The following is an 18,771-nucleotide window of genomic DNA, read 5'->3' as shown; positions in this document are numbered from 1 at the left end:
TGGCTCGAACCCCATAACTGAGACACTTCTGAAGCACTAATGACAGTGACCCACTACCCAAAGTGCGCAGAAGGTGGTTCTGACGCTCCTCTGCTGCTTGGCATACCATCTCTCTACCCATCCTGTCATAGGGCATGACTTGGTGAGAAGTTCATGTGACTCCAAAACACTGAACAAGGTAAGAGGATGTCTTTCGTTACCTGTATGAACCTGGAATGAAGTACGATAGTTTTGCCATCCCTGATGAGTTATTAAGGTCTCGCCAGCCATCGACGACCACCTGCTTGGACACTCGTGTTGATCTGTATCCTTTAGCAAGTGTGAATTCCCTCCAATTTTGTATTATGTAACTTATCTCTTATAATAATGTCTTTATGCACCTGTTGGGACACTCACGTTGATTTGTATCAAGTTTGAATTTTCTCAAATTTTTTTTTTTTTTTTTACTATGTAACTTCTCTTCTTTATTTACTTTTCTAAACTTATTTCAACTTCTTATCAGGATAAAGACGTACGATATCTTTCTTGATACTCGTTGTTTTTGTTGTTGTTGTCGTTGGTGTATGTGTGTGTGTGTGTGTGTGTGTTAAGCTCAGTCTTTCATTCCTCATTTCTCCGTCTCTTGACTCTCACCCTCCATCACGTTCATTTTATTCTAAGAGAATAATGATGGCTTGCAACACCGTTCCTGCTACATCTGTTTTCTTTCCCTCATGTCTGTAACACTGGTGGAGAACAATAAATAGTAATACAGTAAAAGCTCTGAAAAGGAGGACAATAAGGTATTAATGATTGATAAACCATAAGAACTATGATTAACTCTTTCTTACACGAATAACAAACTTGGGGACTTGTTGGGAAAACGGAGGTTTTAGAATGAAGAGAGCAAACACTACCTATCATTAAGGAATAGGACAGCCTGGACACCCTTATGCCACTCATACTAAACTTTTTTTTTTTCGCAATCACCAACTTCTTAGGCACATACTTTGTACTAGTCTCTTAAATTAATGTTGTCGAAGGATGACAATAGCGGAAAAAGGGTTAAAGTGATAATAATTTCCTTGTGTCAGTCCCTCGGTGAGATCAAAGTGATGACTTATGTACAAATGAGATACGTTGTTCTCTCGGAAAAAAAAAAAAGTTGGGTCCTCCGGAATGAGACTGATATAATGTAATTAATTTAACAACAGTAACAATCATATACACATAAGGAGAGAGAGCGAGCCACCCATTCACTACGAGTATTGTAGAAAATCAGTCAAATTACAGAATAATTAAAGCAGATGGTCAGAATGCAGATAACGGCACCATACTGGTCATCTTTACCATGACCGTGAACCGTGGGTGTTTTGTCCCTGTCAACTCAAGCCAACTCTCTCTCTCTCTCTCTCTCTCTCTCTCTCTCTCTCTCTCTCTCTCTCTCTCTCTCTCTCTCTCTGTCTCTCTCTCTCCATGGCCTACATCGCTTCATCCCACCCTCTAGCCATTATCGTGCCAATTAGGACTCTCTCTCTCTCTCTCTCTCTCTCTCTCTCTCTCTCTCTCTCTGCTGTTTCTTGGTGATGACGGTCAAAGATGAAAGATCATCTCAAAAATATGTATAAAAAAGACAAACATACTTGTTTTATGTCTCTTCCTCCTTGGATACCGTGATATCAGCCACACACAAACAAACATGGGTCACATCACAGTATACCAGTAGAAAAAGAAATGTTAAACAAGTATATGCTCTCTCCTCCCTGACCCTCACCACCGAGAGAGAGAGAGAGAGAGAGAGAGAGAGAGAGAGAGAGAGAGAGAGAGAGAGAGAGAGAGAGAGAGATTACCAGCCATATCGCGAACATCGTCACAGTTTGCGAATGAGTGAATAACAAACAGGCGTCAGCACTGAAGTCAACATCCGCCCTCAACCACCACCACCACTCCTACAGAAGCGCTCCTTGTCACCCTCACTACATGCTGAACTAATCTAATATGCCTGTATTAGAATTTTTTTCTTTTTCTTTTTCGCTTTAATTCTTACTGGTGTCGACTGTTCCCTGCGATGTCGCCAGCAGGATTTATACGACAAAATGGTCGGCCAGCGAACAAGCGGGCGTAACTATTACTGCCATCTCAGAGCGTCATCAGCCCCACTCCCTCCTATTCACTCACTGACTGATGCACTTATTACCCATTATTTTTACTCTCTCTCTCTCTCTCTCTCTCTCTCTCTCTCTCTCTCTCTCTCTCTCTCTCTCTCTCTGTTCATTACTTTTTATGGTATGGTATGCATAGCTATTAGCAGGGTTATTAGATGCACAATGATATGTTTTTTTGTATGTATGATAAAAGAACAGATATAATTATGGAATATCATTGTATATATATTCTTCTTCATATGCAGTGTTCGTTTAGGTTTGTAATGACTACTTATATATTTATTTTACACCATGCTATGATGCATGATCATGACAGATATCTTCATAGTTCATGTTAATATCTTCATTGTTTTCCTTAACATACTTCTACAAGCTTTCTTTTTCTATCGGTAGTTTATAGATTTTTGTTCAGCTATCCTATTTTGAAGAATACTAATATATTGGCGATGAATAATATGCCATCAACAGGTGCATCACTCACAGCACACCGCATCTTAGAAGCAAGAATCATTATACAGTTTCGTTCTTCCTTATAACTCGTCGTGCATTTTACAAAGGAGTAGATCAGCGGTTCTCATTCGGGGGGAAATTCCCCTAAAGGGAGGGGGGGGGGAGCAAATTTCAGGTTTTCAGGTGGGGGATTGAGACCAGAGACTGGCAAACTCTAACTGTTAGAATATTGAATTATTTATTGCCTTTGAGCCCTCCAGGGCGGCATAAAATTCTGTATGCATCGGTTACCTGCTGCAAGCAGTCTATCAAATCGTTCACCACAAGGATTTTCAGTATTATATGTATATTATTTGGAATGCATTTTTTGAGGCAGATAATCTTAGAAAGGAGGAGGGGAGAATGACATTCTGACCTATGGTTGAAAGGGATGCAATTGGCTAACAAGGCTGAGAACCACTGGAGTAGATTATTCATAAGTAAGCCATCCCACAGAATTTACTTTCGTAAACCACTAGGCCACGAATTGTACGTTTCATCAATAAATTTTATATATTTAAATCATGTTTGCTTTTAACTAAGAATAAAAATAAGTATTGTTTCCTTAACAGTAGGTAAACATTTATAAGCGGCCTCCCTTCCCCCCCTCCCCCCAAACCCAGTTCAGAGCTGCTGAGCGGCGAGCGCTGTCAGTCAGTCACAGGCCATCACAGGTGAGTGTGAGTTATATTGCTCAGTCTAGGTGGCTGGCAGGTGCTGGCGTTACTCGTACTTTTGCAAGCTTGTGTTACTGACTTAGACTTTTGCCCTCTAGTGTTCAATGCAAGCTTGAAGAGAGAAATCCTCTTCCTGACACCAAGATGAGAGAAGGCAGACGCCAGCGTTGCCTCCCACCTGCTGGTTAGTGTGAGGAGAGCGGCAGGCAGGTGATCAGGAGTCCAGAGTGGCAACGAGAGGACGCCCGTGTCAAGGTGGGTGAAGGGGTCAGTCGTGAAATTAATGGACTGAATGAATTTAATCGTAACCTATTCAAACCCACGAAAGAAATCGCTAATATTGTCAATATTAATTGGCGGGTGGCCCTGCAGGACTCGATTATTAAAAGTTCACAACAATTGCAGGTTGTGTTCTCGGGAGACAGCCTGAGGTGTGTGTCATGTGATCGATGGTGAGTGACTAGTGGGCATGTACACACTTGACGCTTCATACCCTTATCTTTGTGTGTGTTTGACTTCTATGTTTATATCAATCACATATTAAAATGTTCCGGTCTTGATAGGAAACATGTAGATACCCACAAATAACAAAATATAGGTAGTGTATATAATAATATATACTAAATTTCATTGCACCATGGAGGAGAGAAGAGGAAAAAATAATAGAAAAAAAAAGATATAATAAAAAGAAATAGGAAATGGCTAATATAATTTAAGATTGTATAAGCAGAAGAAAAGGAGAGTACTGGGGGCAAGAAGATGGAGGGAGTAGAAGTGGGAAGGAGGTGGATGAAGGAAGAACAAAAAGGAGTATGGGACAGGAAAAGGGTTTACTTATTCTTCCACTATTTTCTCTCTTCCTCACTCCCTCCTCACTTTTCCTATTTATATTTACTCTCTATTTCCTATATTTCCATCGTCCTCCACCATTCCTTCACTTCCACCTCATGTACTCTTCTTCCCCGTTACTAACTCCCTTCTTCATTCCTCCTTCTACTCTAATATGTTCCTTCCTCTCCTCTCCTCCATGTCACTTTCCCTTTCTTATCTATCCAAGATAAAGGGACAAGGGAGTGGTACCTTGCTCTTTCCAGCATACTCTTTCCATCCTTCCTTGCCGTCTCACTCATGTAAATCCATTCTTATTCTCAGTCAGTTTCTATTTTGCAACCCTCAGGATCATTCTTACTGACTCTCACACTTTATCTTTCACTAACTTTCACACTCACATGTTTGCATTCTCTCTCACTCATGCTGATTTTGTGTCACTCATTCCCATTCCCACTCTCACTCACACTCACTCTTAATCTTTCACTTTATTTGTTTTCTCCTTCATGCTTACTCTCACTCAAGCTTATTCCTAATTATTCCTCCCTATTCATAGAGACTCTCATTCATTTAGTGTCTCTACTCCCTCACGTTTACTTTCAATTCAACCTATTCACTCTTGCCCTTACGCTCGCTCACTAAAACCTAGCATACTTCAGATCATACGTTCATAACTCCACTCTCTCTCTCTCTCTCTCTCTCTCTCTCTCTCTCTCTCTCTCTCTCTCTCTCTCTCTCTCTCTCTCTCTCTCTCTCTCTCTCTCTCTCTCTCTCTCTCTCTCTCTCTCTCTCTCTCTCTCTCTCTCTCTCTCTCTCTCTCTCTCTCTCTCTCTCTCTCTCTCACAAACCATCACCCTTACTCATCTTTATACACACACACACACATTTTGAGACACTGACCATTTATATCTGGGCAAAGTATGATGCTTTCTCAAATCAAAATCATGATGTTCTGAAACCAGAATGCTATAAGAAATCTAAGTATTAAACTCAGATGAAAACTCTAATGTTATTTCAGTATTAACCCACACATCCAAATCTTGATCCCTTACTAAATGTGAATCCCTGTCGTTATCTCAGCCTTCATATTAATCTACCCAAGCCCTGTGAATCTCCACACAACCTTGCACATTATGCTGCTTGAGACCATTTGCAGAATCTACTTCAGAAATCAGAAAGCCAATTCTAGTTTTTCTTCTAAATTTGTGTTCTGAGTATCAGTGACAGTAGGTAGTGACCATGAATGTCTTGCAGATGGCAGTGGAAGATGAGGAGCCACTGACACACAAAGACCAGAGTGAGGGGCAGGGTGAGGCAAGGCACTCTGGAGGACCAGCTAGCATAGAAACCATACTGACATCAGCTCTACACAAACGTGCTGCCAAGAAACTTGGAAAGGTATGTCATCCCCTCTCTATCCTTAAATATCTCATACTCATTACTTATGGATAAATTATGAATAGAGATATGAACTAATTTGGGATGATATGAAAAGGATAAGATTATAGGAGTTTGGCAGTGTGTAGATGATAATTAAGCAGTAATATTGACACATATAGAACCCTCACTTATTTAGTGATCAGTTTCAGCATGTGACATGTTAATACCATACTAAATTTTCTGATACAAAATATTCTAAATACTACTCCTGCCTAACCTCAAGAAAGTTAAATTATGTGTTTGTGGACAGGGCTGTGAAGACTTAGGGATATTGTAAAATAAAAGCACACACTGCACTAGTGATTTAACAGAAAAATTGTGATTTTATGAGATATTAAGGCAGAAACTGATTTCATAAGAATTGTATATAAGAAAAATTTGTATTTTTTATTTATTTATTTTATTTTTTATTTTTTTTCAGAAATTAGGTAAAAACAAGAAAAGTAATTTAGATTCTAAAGAAGAACTTCATGAGGGCAACACCAACAAGTAAGTATTCCATGCTCTCCTCTCATCATGAGATTTATTCATTGATTTCTCTGGATAGTGTTTCTTTTGTGTGGGGAGATTTTGTTCATCATGATTTTGTTCTTCAAATTTTCATCCAGTCAAATTCATCTGGAACTTAGTAAGGTTAAGATTTACTTTACTGTAGTTGCCTTTATTCAACATGTGATTTCCCCTTTGCTGCTGTACTGTCTTCTCTCATCTCCATACCTGAAGATAGTACAGCCACTTTTTTGGGCTGGGACATAGACATTGTCTTCCATCAGATATATCCCATTTTGTAAATACAGGTTAATTTAAAAAAATTACACAATATGAATGCAGAATGGTGCAAGAGATTATAGGATTCAGTAATGATGTGGTGCATTATTATTTATTTGTGTCTGGATGAAGAACAGTTGTGCTTTGTTACCACAGGAAGAAAAAAAAGAGCAAGACAGTCAAAGGAACTGAAACACATGAGAAATTGGAGCTTGGTCTACTTAAAGGAAGTGAGCATAGTGAGGAAAGCAAGAAGAAGGAAGAGACCATCACAGAGCAATATGGAGAAACTGTGGCTGTTAGTCAAACCTTGGCTGAAGATGGGAGGGAAAAGGTAAGGATAGTTATTGTAATTCTTAACCATAATAAGTTATTTATACAATGACTCATTGTGTGTGTGCACCACTTACCCTGCAACGTGCCTCACTTGGCCCTTGGGGTGGAATTTAAGGGACGTCATTCAGCAGCTTACTAGTGCTGGCTTTTAACCACACACCTCATAATGCCTGATTTGCAGTTCATCATGTGATAGACGAGTATGCACCATGGATCTATTTTTTAATGGCACTAGTGTTGCTACCATGCCCCAAGTGTGTTAGTTACATAGAAACAATTGATATCACTTGTAGATAGACATGAAGTCCTTTAAAAAATAATAGTCGAAGAAGCTGCCCTAATAAAAATGTTTTAAATATTGAGGGGTAATGGTAGACATTATCACTCTTGACATGTAAAGAAAACCATGTACAGTTCTGTCCTGGTCTCATGGGTTTAGTGATCAGAAAACAATCTTTGTACACCTCTTCCTTGCAGAAGGAAATTGACATGATGTATGATAATTTGTGTGGCACAAACCTTGGGCATCTTTTGTCACATGGGCAAAACCCAAGCCTTATCACTTGTGTTCCTCAGTCCCCCACAGGAAGTGTTGTGTAATGTAAAACAAGATAAGAGTGAATTGTGACTTGAGATGCCTACAAAGAACATAATTTCAAGGATAAAGTCCTGAGTTATGGTGAAGCTATCTCTCATATTAAATTTTGTAGATCTTCCCTACCCTCTCCCTCAATCTCCATTAGCAAACCTGAAGAACTTGTTGAAGGAGATGGTGATGCTCTTAGTCTTTTAATAAAAAATTCTATGTTTCACCCATACATGATTGCAGGTGATGGCATTATTACAAGACTTACAATTTCATCCTCTCCAGAAGTCATGACTCCTATATAGATTTCACTGCTCTTCCAGCTGACACATTGCCTGATGGAGAAATTCTGCATTTCATGATACCAGATGCATTAAGGAGAAATTCTGTGTTTCCTGATTTCAGATGAATTAATGTGTTTTCTGTGAGTGTAGTGTGACTATGGAACTTTTACCATATATACACAAGAATTTACTACAGGAGACATTGATAATCATATTACAATTCTGATCTTGCTTGCTGTAGAAGTACCTATGTGGCCAGCTGGGGTCTGCCTAAACTGGGGCTGACGGGGCTAAGAGTGTGAATGGTGTGTGTATGAATATGTGGTGCTTTTTGTCTGGGCTCTCCTATGTGTGATTGCTGGCCTGGTGTATAGATATGTAGATAGATGGATATGTAATCTCAAGCCATCTACTTGAAATGCATTAGTAATACATCATTTGCAGGATGAAGATGAAAGTGAAGGAGAGGAGCATGCCAAGGCAATATCCAAGGCAGATGAAGTGGCCTCCCCTACCAGGGCATACCTCAGGGCTGTGTCTGTGCCAAAAAAGAAACCAATGAGGAAACGCAAGAAGACCACTCAAGATAATGGTAATAACATATACATGCAAATCATCATCACTATACAAGTCCCTCCCACTTTTAACAATCATTGATGATCTCTTCCCTGATGTCATCTTTCTTGTGTCTTCCTCTTAACATTATTTTCAGGTCCTCTGTCTTCCCACTCGTTTTGTTCCAGCTACTTCCAACTCTGATACTCTTCCAAGTATACAGCCTCCCCCTCTTCCTTTCATTCCAACACCACCTCACTGTATCACTTCAGCACATTCATCACTGAGGAGGCATAGATTGAGGTGAAATGGGTATATCAGAAGAGAAAAGAACCACATATGAAAATTGGTATTATTATTATTATTATTATTATTATTTATGAATTATTTAAATTACACACTATCCAGTTTTAATAATTGTCAAGTTTTTTTTTCTTTTTTAAGAAGCTCCCCTATGTTTTAAGTTAATACAGGATTTTTGCTTGCTACTTAAAAGCCACACTTGCTATTGTTGCTCATTATGTACTGATGAGCAGAAGTCAGTCCTGGAATTAGGGTGTTTGTGATGGTCTGAGTTGCCGGTGTTTGGCACCTGTTTTAGTGTAGGATGCAGTATATGCTCCCACAGTTCTCCGAAGATGCACATTCTAAAATTGCCTCATGATACATCTTGATATATTGTACCCACATCCTACAAAACATTAATCCTAAATGTTTATATTAACAGTATCCACATAATCTGATGATGTACATTCTACACAATAGTTATTATAAGCTAAATACTAGCAACTAGGCTCTCAGTGTTTTCACATTTATTTTTAGTCTCCTGTTGCATATATAGTTTGAAAATTTTTCACTGATTTCTATGTGGACTAATGTTTTATCTGGCAAATTCCCCCCAAAATTGAGCAAGTATTACTTGTGATGATAGGATACTGTGACAGCTGAAATTGTGCCAAAACAAAACACTAAAAAATCCCAAGGAAGGTTTTTTGTGCTGTCGCCAAACCCCAACTCTGTACCCAGTCTGTACATGTACTGTAGCGGATTACACAAACATATCATGGAAGAACCAAGGGGTGAAAGGATGGCTTGTAATTTCAAAGAAGAAAATGTCAACTTAGAGAAGACATTGGAAGACATGATATAAGTAGATAAGTGGCAACTCAGAGAAGACTTTGGGAGACATCAGGCAATCTTCATCAGTGTCTTGCTAAGGTTTGGCATAAAAACATGGTTATTTCTTCCATATGTGCCTGGATTTATAAAGTTGTATGTAAACTGTATATCTTAAATGGATAAAGTAAACTTGTATAGAGAAGAAAAATAGCATCCATCCAAAGGTAACAGTACATCCTGAACCTGAGATAATGTGCATAATATTTAGCTTTTTTTTGCCATATTTCTTGCTCTCTACTTGATGATTGTGGCTAAAAATGTTCCTAATATTTTATCAGTTGATTTGATAGCACACAAATGATGTAAGGATTTTTTTCCAGCATACCAAAATTTTCTATAAAATTAAGTTGCCTGGTGAATCTGGTGGTTTTCCCAGACTGCTGCAAACACCCCAATTGCAGGGAATCACTTTTTTATAGAAAATGTGGCATTAGTTCATTGTCAAGTTTTTGGACAAGTAAGAGAAGCCAGTCAGGGCAGACGTGCATGGTACAGGGCATATGGGATGTAATTCATGGTAGTGTGGAGAAGTAACATAGTGTAAGCTGATATATGTAATCATGTTCATGGACATAAACCCATAAGAACTTTTATAAGGGTGGTGATTCATTGTCATAAGTAAATACTGTTTTCTTCACTTAAAAAGTATCAGATTACTTTTATTAACATTAGTCATGGTGTGCAGGCCGGGTGTTGGGTGTCACAATCCACAGTGCTGATCGGCTTGAAGGCTCCCTCCTGCTGTTCCCACATCCTGTTGTTCAGGTTTGTATGAGCATATACTTATCTGCTCTTTGATACTTATTTTACCTTTTACCTATTAAAAGTAGTGCATCAGGCATGAATAGATCACTTTCACTTGTACTGCTTAAATTTCAATGATCACTGACTTTCCATCAGCCTTAACCAGTGAAAAAAAAAATGAAGATATGGAGGTAAAGAAGAATTTTTCATGATGTAAGCTACAGAATCTGGGTATTTTAAATTGTGCATATATCTTTTATGTGGATCTGAGGCAAAACTTGGCATTTGTTTGGGAACTGTGAGTGAGTACGAGAGATATTTAAGTATACACTGTTAAGGGATAGGGATGGTAAGAGATAAAAGCAAAAATACAGGACCAGAAATTTATATATTTCAATTACTTCTTTTCATTTTAGGATGATAAATGTACTGGACATGGCACAGCTTAAAAGGATGTACTTCATTGTGAGGAACCAAGGTAATACTGTAATGAAATAAGAGTTTTGTTGCATTTCAGGTGTACATCTGCAATATGGAGACAGGGCAGTTTTTGCAGAAATCATCACCAGAGCGGAAAGTAACATCCTATTATGAGAGAAGTGAAGTAGACTACATCCTTCCCATCATGACCAGTCCCTTTGACATAAAAAAAGCCAGGTATGTGGCATAGCAGAAAAAAAGAAAAATATTTTGTTTCAAAGGAGATTTATATTTTTGCCATTATGCTGTAGTATGCCAGTCATTTACTTTGTGACAACTGGTTGTTAAATTTAAAAGTATGTATGTATAAATGCAGAAATAGGAGCACATGATTTTAGTTAAGGCATTGTAAAATACAATTAGGTAAGTATACACAAACATAAATAGCTACTACATGAAATTGAGATAGTGGTTGATTAATTTGTTCAGAGAGGGAAAAAAAAATGATACTCAAATTTATACAACTTCTCTATCTTACAGGAGCATATACTGTAGGTGGGAGGAGCAGTTGGTCTTTAATGAACCCCCAGAGCATTTCACCTCAGATGAGCCCCAAGTATTGGTGTTCTTCCAACTGATGGACTTCCCACCCTCAGTCGACAACAGTCCTGGCATTCCTGAGAGCACTGGCAGGGACTGGGTTACCTTTGCCTGGGCCTTCCTGAAGGTCAAGGGCACCAATGGTCATGTTAATATTGGAGAGCAGTTGAGGCTACAGATGTGGAGGCCAAGACGTTCCTCCAAGGTGGGCCTCAAGGACCTTCACAGCTGGTGGAAGAGTGGCAGCAGAACCAAGTACCCATCCACCCTGCATGTCACCCTGCAGGAAGTGGTCATCCCCCTCAACCCCGAGCCAACCCTCAGGTCAGCATCAGGTCATCATGTGCATTTGACTCAGTGTGGACATGCTTCACACAGGGATTCCTTCACTCTTAGTCTATGCTTATAATGCATATTGCACATAGGTGAATTGTACAACTGACCCTCCTGCAGTGTAATCAGTATGGATCAGTCTTCCTTCCCTGGGGGCTGAGATGGATTTTAATTCAGTGTTAATTCCTAAACATCAGGACAGAGTGGATTCATGTAGGCTGATGATGATAATTTTTGAGAATCTAACGTCAGGGAGATGTATTTCAGTTCAATCTCAAGAACGATGTTGATACATATAAGAAAGTATGTTTTGCACACATACATAAGAAGTTATAGATGGATATAATGGGAAGGTGATTTGAACAGGATTCAGTAGAAAATCAAAGGAGCAACATAAGTATAGACTGTGTCTTCTGATGTAAAGGAACATAAATGAATTAGAATATTGCATCATTCATAGTTTTTTATCATTCATAGCTTTTTATATTTACTCAGTGCTATTTTTCAGATCCATGATAGCAACCCAACCAGAGGGAATACCAGTTGACTTGGCACAGTCCTTGGAACACTCCTCTACAGTAGGATCAAGTGGCAGCCTGGCACCTGCAGCACACAAGCCAGGGGTCATGTGGGGCCGCAAACCCAACCAGTCCTGCAGGATTGGCAGCTTTGTCAAGTACTGCTTTCCTCATTCCGAAAAGGGGTGCCTTGTTGTCAAGTTCTCGCATGATGGTCTCAGAATTGCATGTGGCAATCACAAAGAAGTATTTATATATGATGTACTGGCTGGTCACCTAGAGCAAGCATTGTGTGGTCATCTTGGGCTTATTTATGATATATGCTGGAGCACAGATGATGGCCACATCCTTACTGCCTCTGCTGACTCGACAGCAAGAATATGGAAACTGGGAAGTGCAGAAATACATAGCCAAAGTGAGGTGCTCGCACACCCTTCGTATGTTTATGTTGCTCGATTTGTTCCTGGTACAGTCCATGTAGCGGTAAGTGGCTGCTATGACCATGTGCTCAGGGTTTGGACATATAGTAAAAAAGGAGGCTACTCAGTTTTGCAAGAGATTACCAATCACCTCTCGTTTGTTAATGCATTGTGCTTTAATGGTGAAGGGGATGTGCTGTACTCGGGAGACAAACAAGGTATGATTTTTGTGTGGAATGTCAAAGTCTCCCCCAAAGATAAAAGTAAAAGGAAGACTAAGATACTTAGTCTCAAACATGAGGCCAAAGTTCCGGATATTGTTGGAAATACCATTAATTCCATTACTGCTCATCCTGGTGGCTTCCGTTTACTGGTTCACACAAGGGACAGTCAACTGAGGCTTGTCAATCACCAGCACTGGACAGTGACTCACAACCTTCGCGGTGCTCTCAACGTGCGTGAACAGCTACGGAGCTGCATCAGCCCCTGTGGAACATGGGTTGTCTCTGGGAGTGAAGATGGAGGACTCTTTGTGTGGAATTCAGACACAGGAGAGATGGCTGCATCAGTGATGGACCTGCCATTATATGGAACTGTTTCCTGTGTGGACTTCCACCCTCATGACCACATGGTGGCAGTCTGCTCTTATTCTAGTGAATCTCCTGTCCTAATTTTAGCTCATACACCAAATGCACCAACAAATACAAATCTTTCAATCTCAGTTGAGGCATCCTCAACAAGGAATCACTACAGCTCCTTGAGGATCTCAAGTCCACAGCAGTCTGTGTTGCAAGGACTGGATGCTTACAAGACTGTTACAAGTAGAACATCAGTTACAGTGGAGAAAATTCACAAAATTTCTCAAGAACACAATATGTTGTCATTGGGCAATTGCAATTCAACCTTTTGCTTTTCATCAGAAGAGAAGGAAAATTCCCTCTTTACAATGAAGATTCACGAGTCAAAAAGTGGGCATCACCTCATGATGGCTCAAGAAGATGCCATTCTCAAAAAGCTGGACTCTGTGCTGAAGATGGCCACTGAGGAACCACTCAGCTTTACTATGGACAGTAGCAGGTACTAATTACTTCCACTGCTTCTTTGCTCTCTTGCTGTTTTTTTATATTTGTAGATGAAGTTAAAGGTAAATGTGGTAAAAAGAGAAGTGATAAAAGTTTGATCCCTTTTCCTTTATTATCTTAGGAACATACAGTACTGTGATTTTTCCTTGGAAATTCAGTCTTAATGTGTACTAGATAGTGCTTTCATTAATCTAGTGAGTCATATATCATCTTTGTAGTGAATCTGATGCTTATCTCCTAGAATTCACTCTTAAGAGGGTTGGCCACTGGAAGTTTCTGCTTCCTTCTGGGAACCTCAGCCTTGTTTCCCAACACACCTATCCCCCCCCACCCTCTCTCTCTCTCTCTCTCTCTCTCTCTCTCTCTCTCTCTCTCTCTCTCTCTCTCTCTGTAATAATTTCTAATAACCAATCAAAATTTGCAGGAAAAGAAGTGAGGGTTTCATTGCCCAAGGCGATCTAGCAACAGTTTTGTATGACTACACAGGCTCTGACAAGAGAGAACTCTCACTCAGACAAGGTAAGTGTTCAGATCTGAGGTCTCCCTTTGATGCTTCATGATCAATTACAACAACATAAAAAAGCATCTTTGGGTCATATGTTTCACTTTCTTCTGCCTCAGGGGACTTCGTATTAGTAGTGCAGGAGATCAACGCTGACTGGTGGTTGGTGCAGACAGCCGATGGAAGGTCCACTGGCCTGGTTCCAGCACCTTACCTCAACAAGCTACCTCACAGAACCCAGGAAACAGAAAATCTTGAAGAAACTGGAAAGGTATGTTGCAGATTTCTTGTGTGGTGAAAAATAATGAAGGAAATAAAAGATTTAATGAGAATGAAATACATTGATGTTCTGTTTTGTAAGAAGAGTCTGGATGGAGAGGATGTGCTCTGCACATCCTCTCCATCCAGTGCACATTCACCACACATTCACTCAGAGGCTTGATGTGGTTCACACTTAATACCACCTTAGAGCTTTTCCCTTGCTATTAGAAACAAAGCAGATCTGTCACATTGAAGAGATGCAACATATATTAGATTTAATGAATGTGTTTTTGTTTGTTCTCTAAAGGTTCTAGTGGTTCCCTCTGCCCATGGAGACATAAGCTTCCTGTCAGACAGTGAAGATGCCCCTCGGCCAGCTCGTGCCCGCAGGCATAAATCAAGGGCTTCCTCCATTCTCTCATCAGGTTGGTGTTGTTCATTGATTGTGTATCACTCGCTCTTCTTCATTTTAAGATCAATTCAAGAAAAATTGCATTACCTCAGCTTGTATGGACCCAAGTAAGAAAACCAGGTAAGAGAAAAAAAATTAGAAAAGTGCTTGGGACTCATTAATTGTTGAAATAAAACTGAGAAAGGTTGATTGATCAGTGTATGGGATTCTATTGGGAACTGTTTACTATAGATTTATAATGCTCAATGCCATTCTCAATTTCCTTCTGAATATCATGAAGTTCAGAATGTTTGTTGAGGGATAGTAGCATATCATCAGTTCAGCATGATGCTAGTATCCATTCATGATTTCCTTGGATTGTACATACACAAACATACCAACTAGCATACCTGTTATATGTTAGGTATGATAGAAGCCACGTGTAATTGGAATTATCTAATCTAGTTTATTTTGCAACCTATTCTTGAAAACTCATCTCAAACCATGGTAGAAAATTTGTGTTTGCCTGTACTTGTTGCAGTCAAGGCACTTCCATCCTCTTTTGCATCTCGTACCCCAACACTTTTACTCAGACATACATCACCAAAATCATATTTTCTTCTTTTTAACAGGAACAAGGAAAGAAGAGACATAACTGCAATAGAGACCAGACCAGAGTCAAGCCCCGGAAATGTGACTTTCAGCGTGCCTTCCCAATCCAGTGGCCTTAATTTTTTTGGTGGCAGGACTTTTAGTGGTTGAATAATGTGTACAAGCTACTGTGGCATGATATTGGTAAAAAATACTTATGTGCCATATGGGGCTTACATGACTGATGCTATAACTGGAGCACTGTCAGGTTTGATATTTTTTGCATTGAATATCCATGGATTTTGTATGAGTAATATGAAATCCACATAGAAGAGGTACTAACTTTTTTCTGGAGTCCCAGTAATGCTAAAAAGGAGGGAGAATTAGATGGACTCGTGAAACTGGGACCCTTTCAGCTGCATTTAACAGCATAGGGAAATCTCAAGATATGATGTGTGGAGAGGAGGGAACCTAAATTGAGAAATTTTGTACTTGGTCACAAAATCATGGATCAGGTTTGAAAAGTAAGCTAATGCAGAGTTAATGGAAGTTTATCATAAGGAATGGGCATTATTCAAAAGATTCTTTCTTGGCCAAGCTCTCTTCTCTCCTGAATTATGAATTTGAAAGCTCCTACATGAAAGATTGATGAGGTGCCCGTGTCACTCAGTTGATATCTATATTATTCTAGTTCAGCTAGAAGTTGGTGTTAAGGCCTGTCCACACTATTGAGCAGTGCCTGACGGACATTGGTCACTGAGTGTGCTCCTCTCTCCTTTGAAACAGTTACCAGTTTAGGTGAAGGTGAAGATTCTACATTATTGGACAGCCCATCAGGCTCTGCCCTCACTAGGCAGTTTACCTGTTGTATACTTCACACCTCTAAGTGGTAGTGGTTTACTACATTATTGGACAGCCCATCAGGCTCTGCCCTCACCAGGCAGTTTACCTGTAGTATACTTCACACCTCTAAGTGGTAGTGGTTTAGTCAGGTAGTTCAGGTCATTCAGTAGGCAACAGGGGTTGTATTCACAAAGCTGTCTTAGCTGTGTAATGTGTCATAGCTAGGACAAAATGGTGCATTCTTATCATGAACTCTGTGTGTCGTCAGAAGTCTGTGGTGGATGCTTATCGTGAACTGTGTGTGTCGTCAGAAGTCTGTGGTGGATGCTAAGATTGGGTCCACTCGGTATTAGCAGCACATGCTAGATGCTGTCATTTCTAAGACAGTTGCCCCAGCAATATCTCTTGCTCAGGAATTATTTACCCAATCAGAAGATATTTAGACCATGCAGGTATTCTTTTTGTCACTGATCTAGTCAGGAAAGCCTTACAGAGTGACACAGAAAGGGGAAATCCACTTATCCCTGAAAACAAGGGGATAGTAACATTGACATTTTTTTACTGGGAAAATGCACTTGTGCAGAAGTGATGGCCTTGGTGGTAATTAAGAGAACCATCCATGCTACCAAACCATTTGAAAACTTTGTTTATAGTAAGGTGTTCCTACAGGATCACATTTACCATATTTCAAAGATTGAATTACACAATCTTACCCACTTTGTTTCTTCTCCCAATACATAAAAACAAAAAATATTTATAGTAGCTTTAAATTAGTAGTAAATGGCAGCTTTTGTTTTTTCTTTTAGTATTTGAAATCAAGTGCTACATATAGCAAAGTTATGATAGTTTTGCTTGTCATAACTTATGACATGACTGATCTAAGGTTTGATACGCTTCTGCCACAGTTGTGACACACATTATAACTTTATGAAGAATACAGCCCCAAGTGAATGGCAAGGTGCAAGTACAGCCTCGCCATGCCATCATTTCCCCATTTCTGAGATCACCACCTTGCCTGCCATTCATCTTCCCAGCTTGTGCATTGGAGTGAGGTAGTGTTTGCCCACCAAGCACTGCCCAATAATGTATGGACAGACTCAAAATGTGGTTGCATATTCTAAGGGTAGCAGGAGCATAGTGCAGAGTTGATTTGTGTTTGTGCATAATGTAAGGCATGTTCTAGTGTGAAATTGAAAAGCTAGTTATAGGTTAGTGATTAGTGAATACAGTCAGTGAAGAATAGTGTTGTGTTTTACCCCAAGTTTTTGGGCATACCATACCTCATCCATTGCACTTACCACAATATATTCCAAAGTATCCTTGCCATAAAAAGTTTAGGTGTTAGGGATAAGTACTGATTACAATATTTACATGGTGTGTGATATGCCCAAGCTTGAAGATCAAACACACAGTCACATTCCTGGAATGAGAAGGTAGTAAAGAACAATCCAGATTTACTGGTAACATGCCAGCAAGATTTCCAACTGTTTGGTTAATGTGATGGTTGTGATGATAGTAGCCCAACTGTTTGGTTAATGTGGTGATGATAGAATCTACTAATGCCACAGTCCCAATCCATACTGTAGGGACATGATAGGAACTGAGGCCTTTCATAAACTAAGTGCCTAGTATGTTGTTATGATAGGAACTAAGGCCTTTCATAAACTCCCACAGTCCCAATCCATACTGTATGGGCATGATAGGAACTGAGGCCTTTCATAAACTAAGTGCCTAGTATGTTGTTATGTACACAAAATGTGGTGATAAGTGCCTGATTTGCTGTCCATAATGTAATGGATGTGGTATATACTCAGGGTCTACCTAGCGAAGCAAAGGTTATGAAATTGCATGAAATCAAACGGGCTACTTGTGGAACAATTGTTTAATTTGTGTGAAATGAAAATCTGCAGATTATCCAGACCAAACAAAAGATAATGTACACCAAGTCTTACATACATCTAGTCCTACGTCTAGTCTTTATGTACAACATTATATATGTAAGAGGCAAGTGATAAATATAAGTACCTGAGAAATTATTTTTATGCATTCCTCTTTATTTGCTTCTCCATTTCAGTGCCTTCATAAAGGGCTTGCTTCTGCATAGCTGCTTCAAGCTGACCTACGTTAAACTTCTGCACAGAGTAATTGTACCGGCAGTAAGACCTGTCAAAAGAATACCACATGATAATCAAACATGCCTGTTAATAATAAATAACACCATTTATGAAACAGTCATAAGGAAAGTAATATAAATGTAGAAGAAAAAAACAATAGTTTGAAAAACAGTTGTGAAAGTCAGAGATAGAGGGAAAGTGCAATATAAAGAGATTTTATGAAAAAAGTACTAGGTAAAGATTTGAAATGGTTAAATGAAAAGAAAAACTTGTCATTTCCTCTCCTCTATTACTGTCCATAAAAGTACATGTCTTGTCCTTACCTACAGCTGCATTTCCCTTTGTGTAAATCTACCAAACCTCTCAAGGGTTTCCAAATATCTCAAGATCATTGTCTTATCTTCCATTTGTATACACTCACCAATATCCTAGAGTCACACATCCATAGGTTGCCATAGCCAGGTGTGCAGATCTCTGGACTCTTGACGTCAGCATGAAGTGCAGAAAGCCAGCTGCCAGACCTGAGCTGACGCTGTACAGGAAAGTTTCTCGGAAGCATGGCATCTGCGACATGTTCCTTCCCATCAATTTAACCTGAGAGTAAGGAAACTATCAGCATGTGGTTTCCTACCAGGTAACATAAGCATGTACCATAACAACGTTACAT

The 18,771-nt window shown here is 39.5% G+C and overlaps 2 protein-coding genes across 10 annotated transcripts in view; one reads left to right on the top strand and one right to left on the bottom strand.

The window, feature by feature from the left end:
- Window positions 1-33: 33 nt before the first annotated feature.
- LOC135104881 (jouberin-like) lies at window positions 34-18,023 on the top strand. Of its 4 annotated transcripts, none has more exons than XM_064012612.1 (15): window positions 34-178; window positions 3,409-3,565; window positions 3,716-3,762; window positions 5,393-5,536; window positions 6,000-6,067; window positions 6,503-6,680; window positions 7,997-8,144; window positions 9,972-10,051; window positions 10,548-10,687; window positions 10,991-11,374; window positions 11,892-13,397; window positions 13,827-13,921; window positions 14,024-14,175; window positions 14,473-14,590; window positions 15,189-18,023. In XM_064012612.1, exons 3-15 carry the CDS (start codon window positions 3,760-3,762, stop codon window positions 15,209-15,211), a joined length of 3,039 nt encoding a protein of 1,012 aa, XP_063868682.1. In that variant the 5' UTR covers window positions 34-178; window positions 3,409-3,565; window positions 3,716-3,759; the 3' UTR covers window positions 15,212-18,023. The 4 variants fall into 4 exon arrangements, with proteins under 4 accessions (XP_063868682.1, XP_063868701.1, XP_063868678.1 ...); XM_064012631.1 differs by lacking the exon at window positions 34-178 and adding an exon at window positions 3,231-3,307 and having other exon boundaries at window positions 3,716-3,741; XM_064012608.1 differs by lacking the exon at window positions 34-178 and adding an exon at window positions 3,231-3,307.
- The window catches only part of LOC135104936 (cytochrome c oxidase assembly protein COX20, mitochondrial-like), a 72,386-nt gene continuing 64,333 nt past the window's right edge, over window positions 10,719-18,771 (bottom strand). For 5 of the 6 annotated variants that reach the window (XM_064012762.1, XM_064012770.1, XM_064012757.1 and 2 more), the window contains 2 exons: window positions 18,526-18,698; window positions 17,858-18,153 (listed from right to left, as the gene is read on the bottom strand). In XM_064012762.1, the coding sequence (XP_063868832.1) occupies window positions 18,030-18,153; window positions 18,526-18,698 (297 nt within the window). In that variant the 3' untranslated portion in view covers window positions 17,858-18,029. Of the gene's footprint in view, window positions 11,172-17,857; window positions 18,154-18,525; window positions 18,699-18,771 lie in introns of those variants that run through there. The other variant, XM_064012747.1, reaches the window with a different exon arrangement.

The sequence above is a fragment of the Scylla paramamosain genome, chromosome 1 (assembly GCF_035594125.1).
Source record: "Scylla paramamosain isolate STU-SP2022 chromosome 1, ASM3559412v1, whole genome shotgun sequence".
In the NCBI taxonomy this organism is placed as follows: domain Eukaryota; kingdom Metazoa; phylum Arthropoda; class Malacostraca; order Decapoda; family Portunidae; genus Scylla; species Scylla paramamosain.
The sequence above is the reverse complement of the archived record's forward strand: the minus strand, read 5'-3'. Positions and strand labels throughout refer to the sequence as shown.

Coding starts and splice junctions, on each gene's coding strand:
- LOC135104881 (XM_064012612.1), top strand. Junction 10,052..10,547: donor TCCCACATCCTGTTGTTCAG/GTTTGTATGAGC, acceptor GTTGCATTTCAG/GTGTACATCTGCAATATGGA. Junction 13,922..14,023: donor AGAACTCTCACTCAGACAAG/GTAAGTGTTCAG, acceptor CTTCTGCCTCAG/GGGACTTCGTATTAGTAGTG.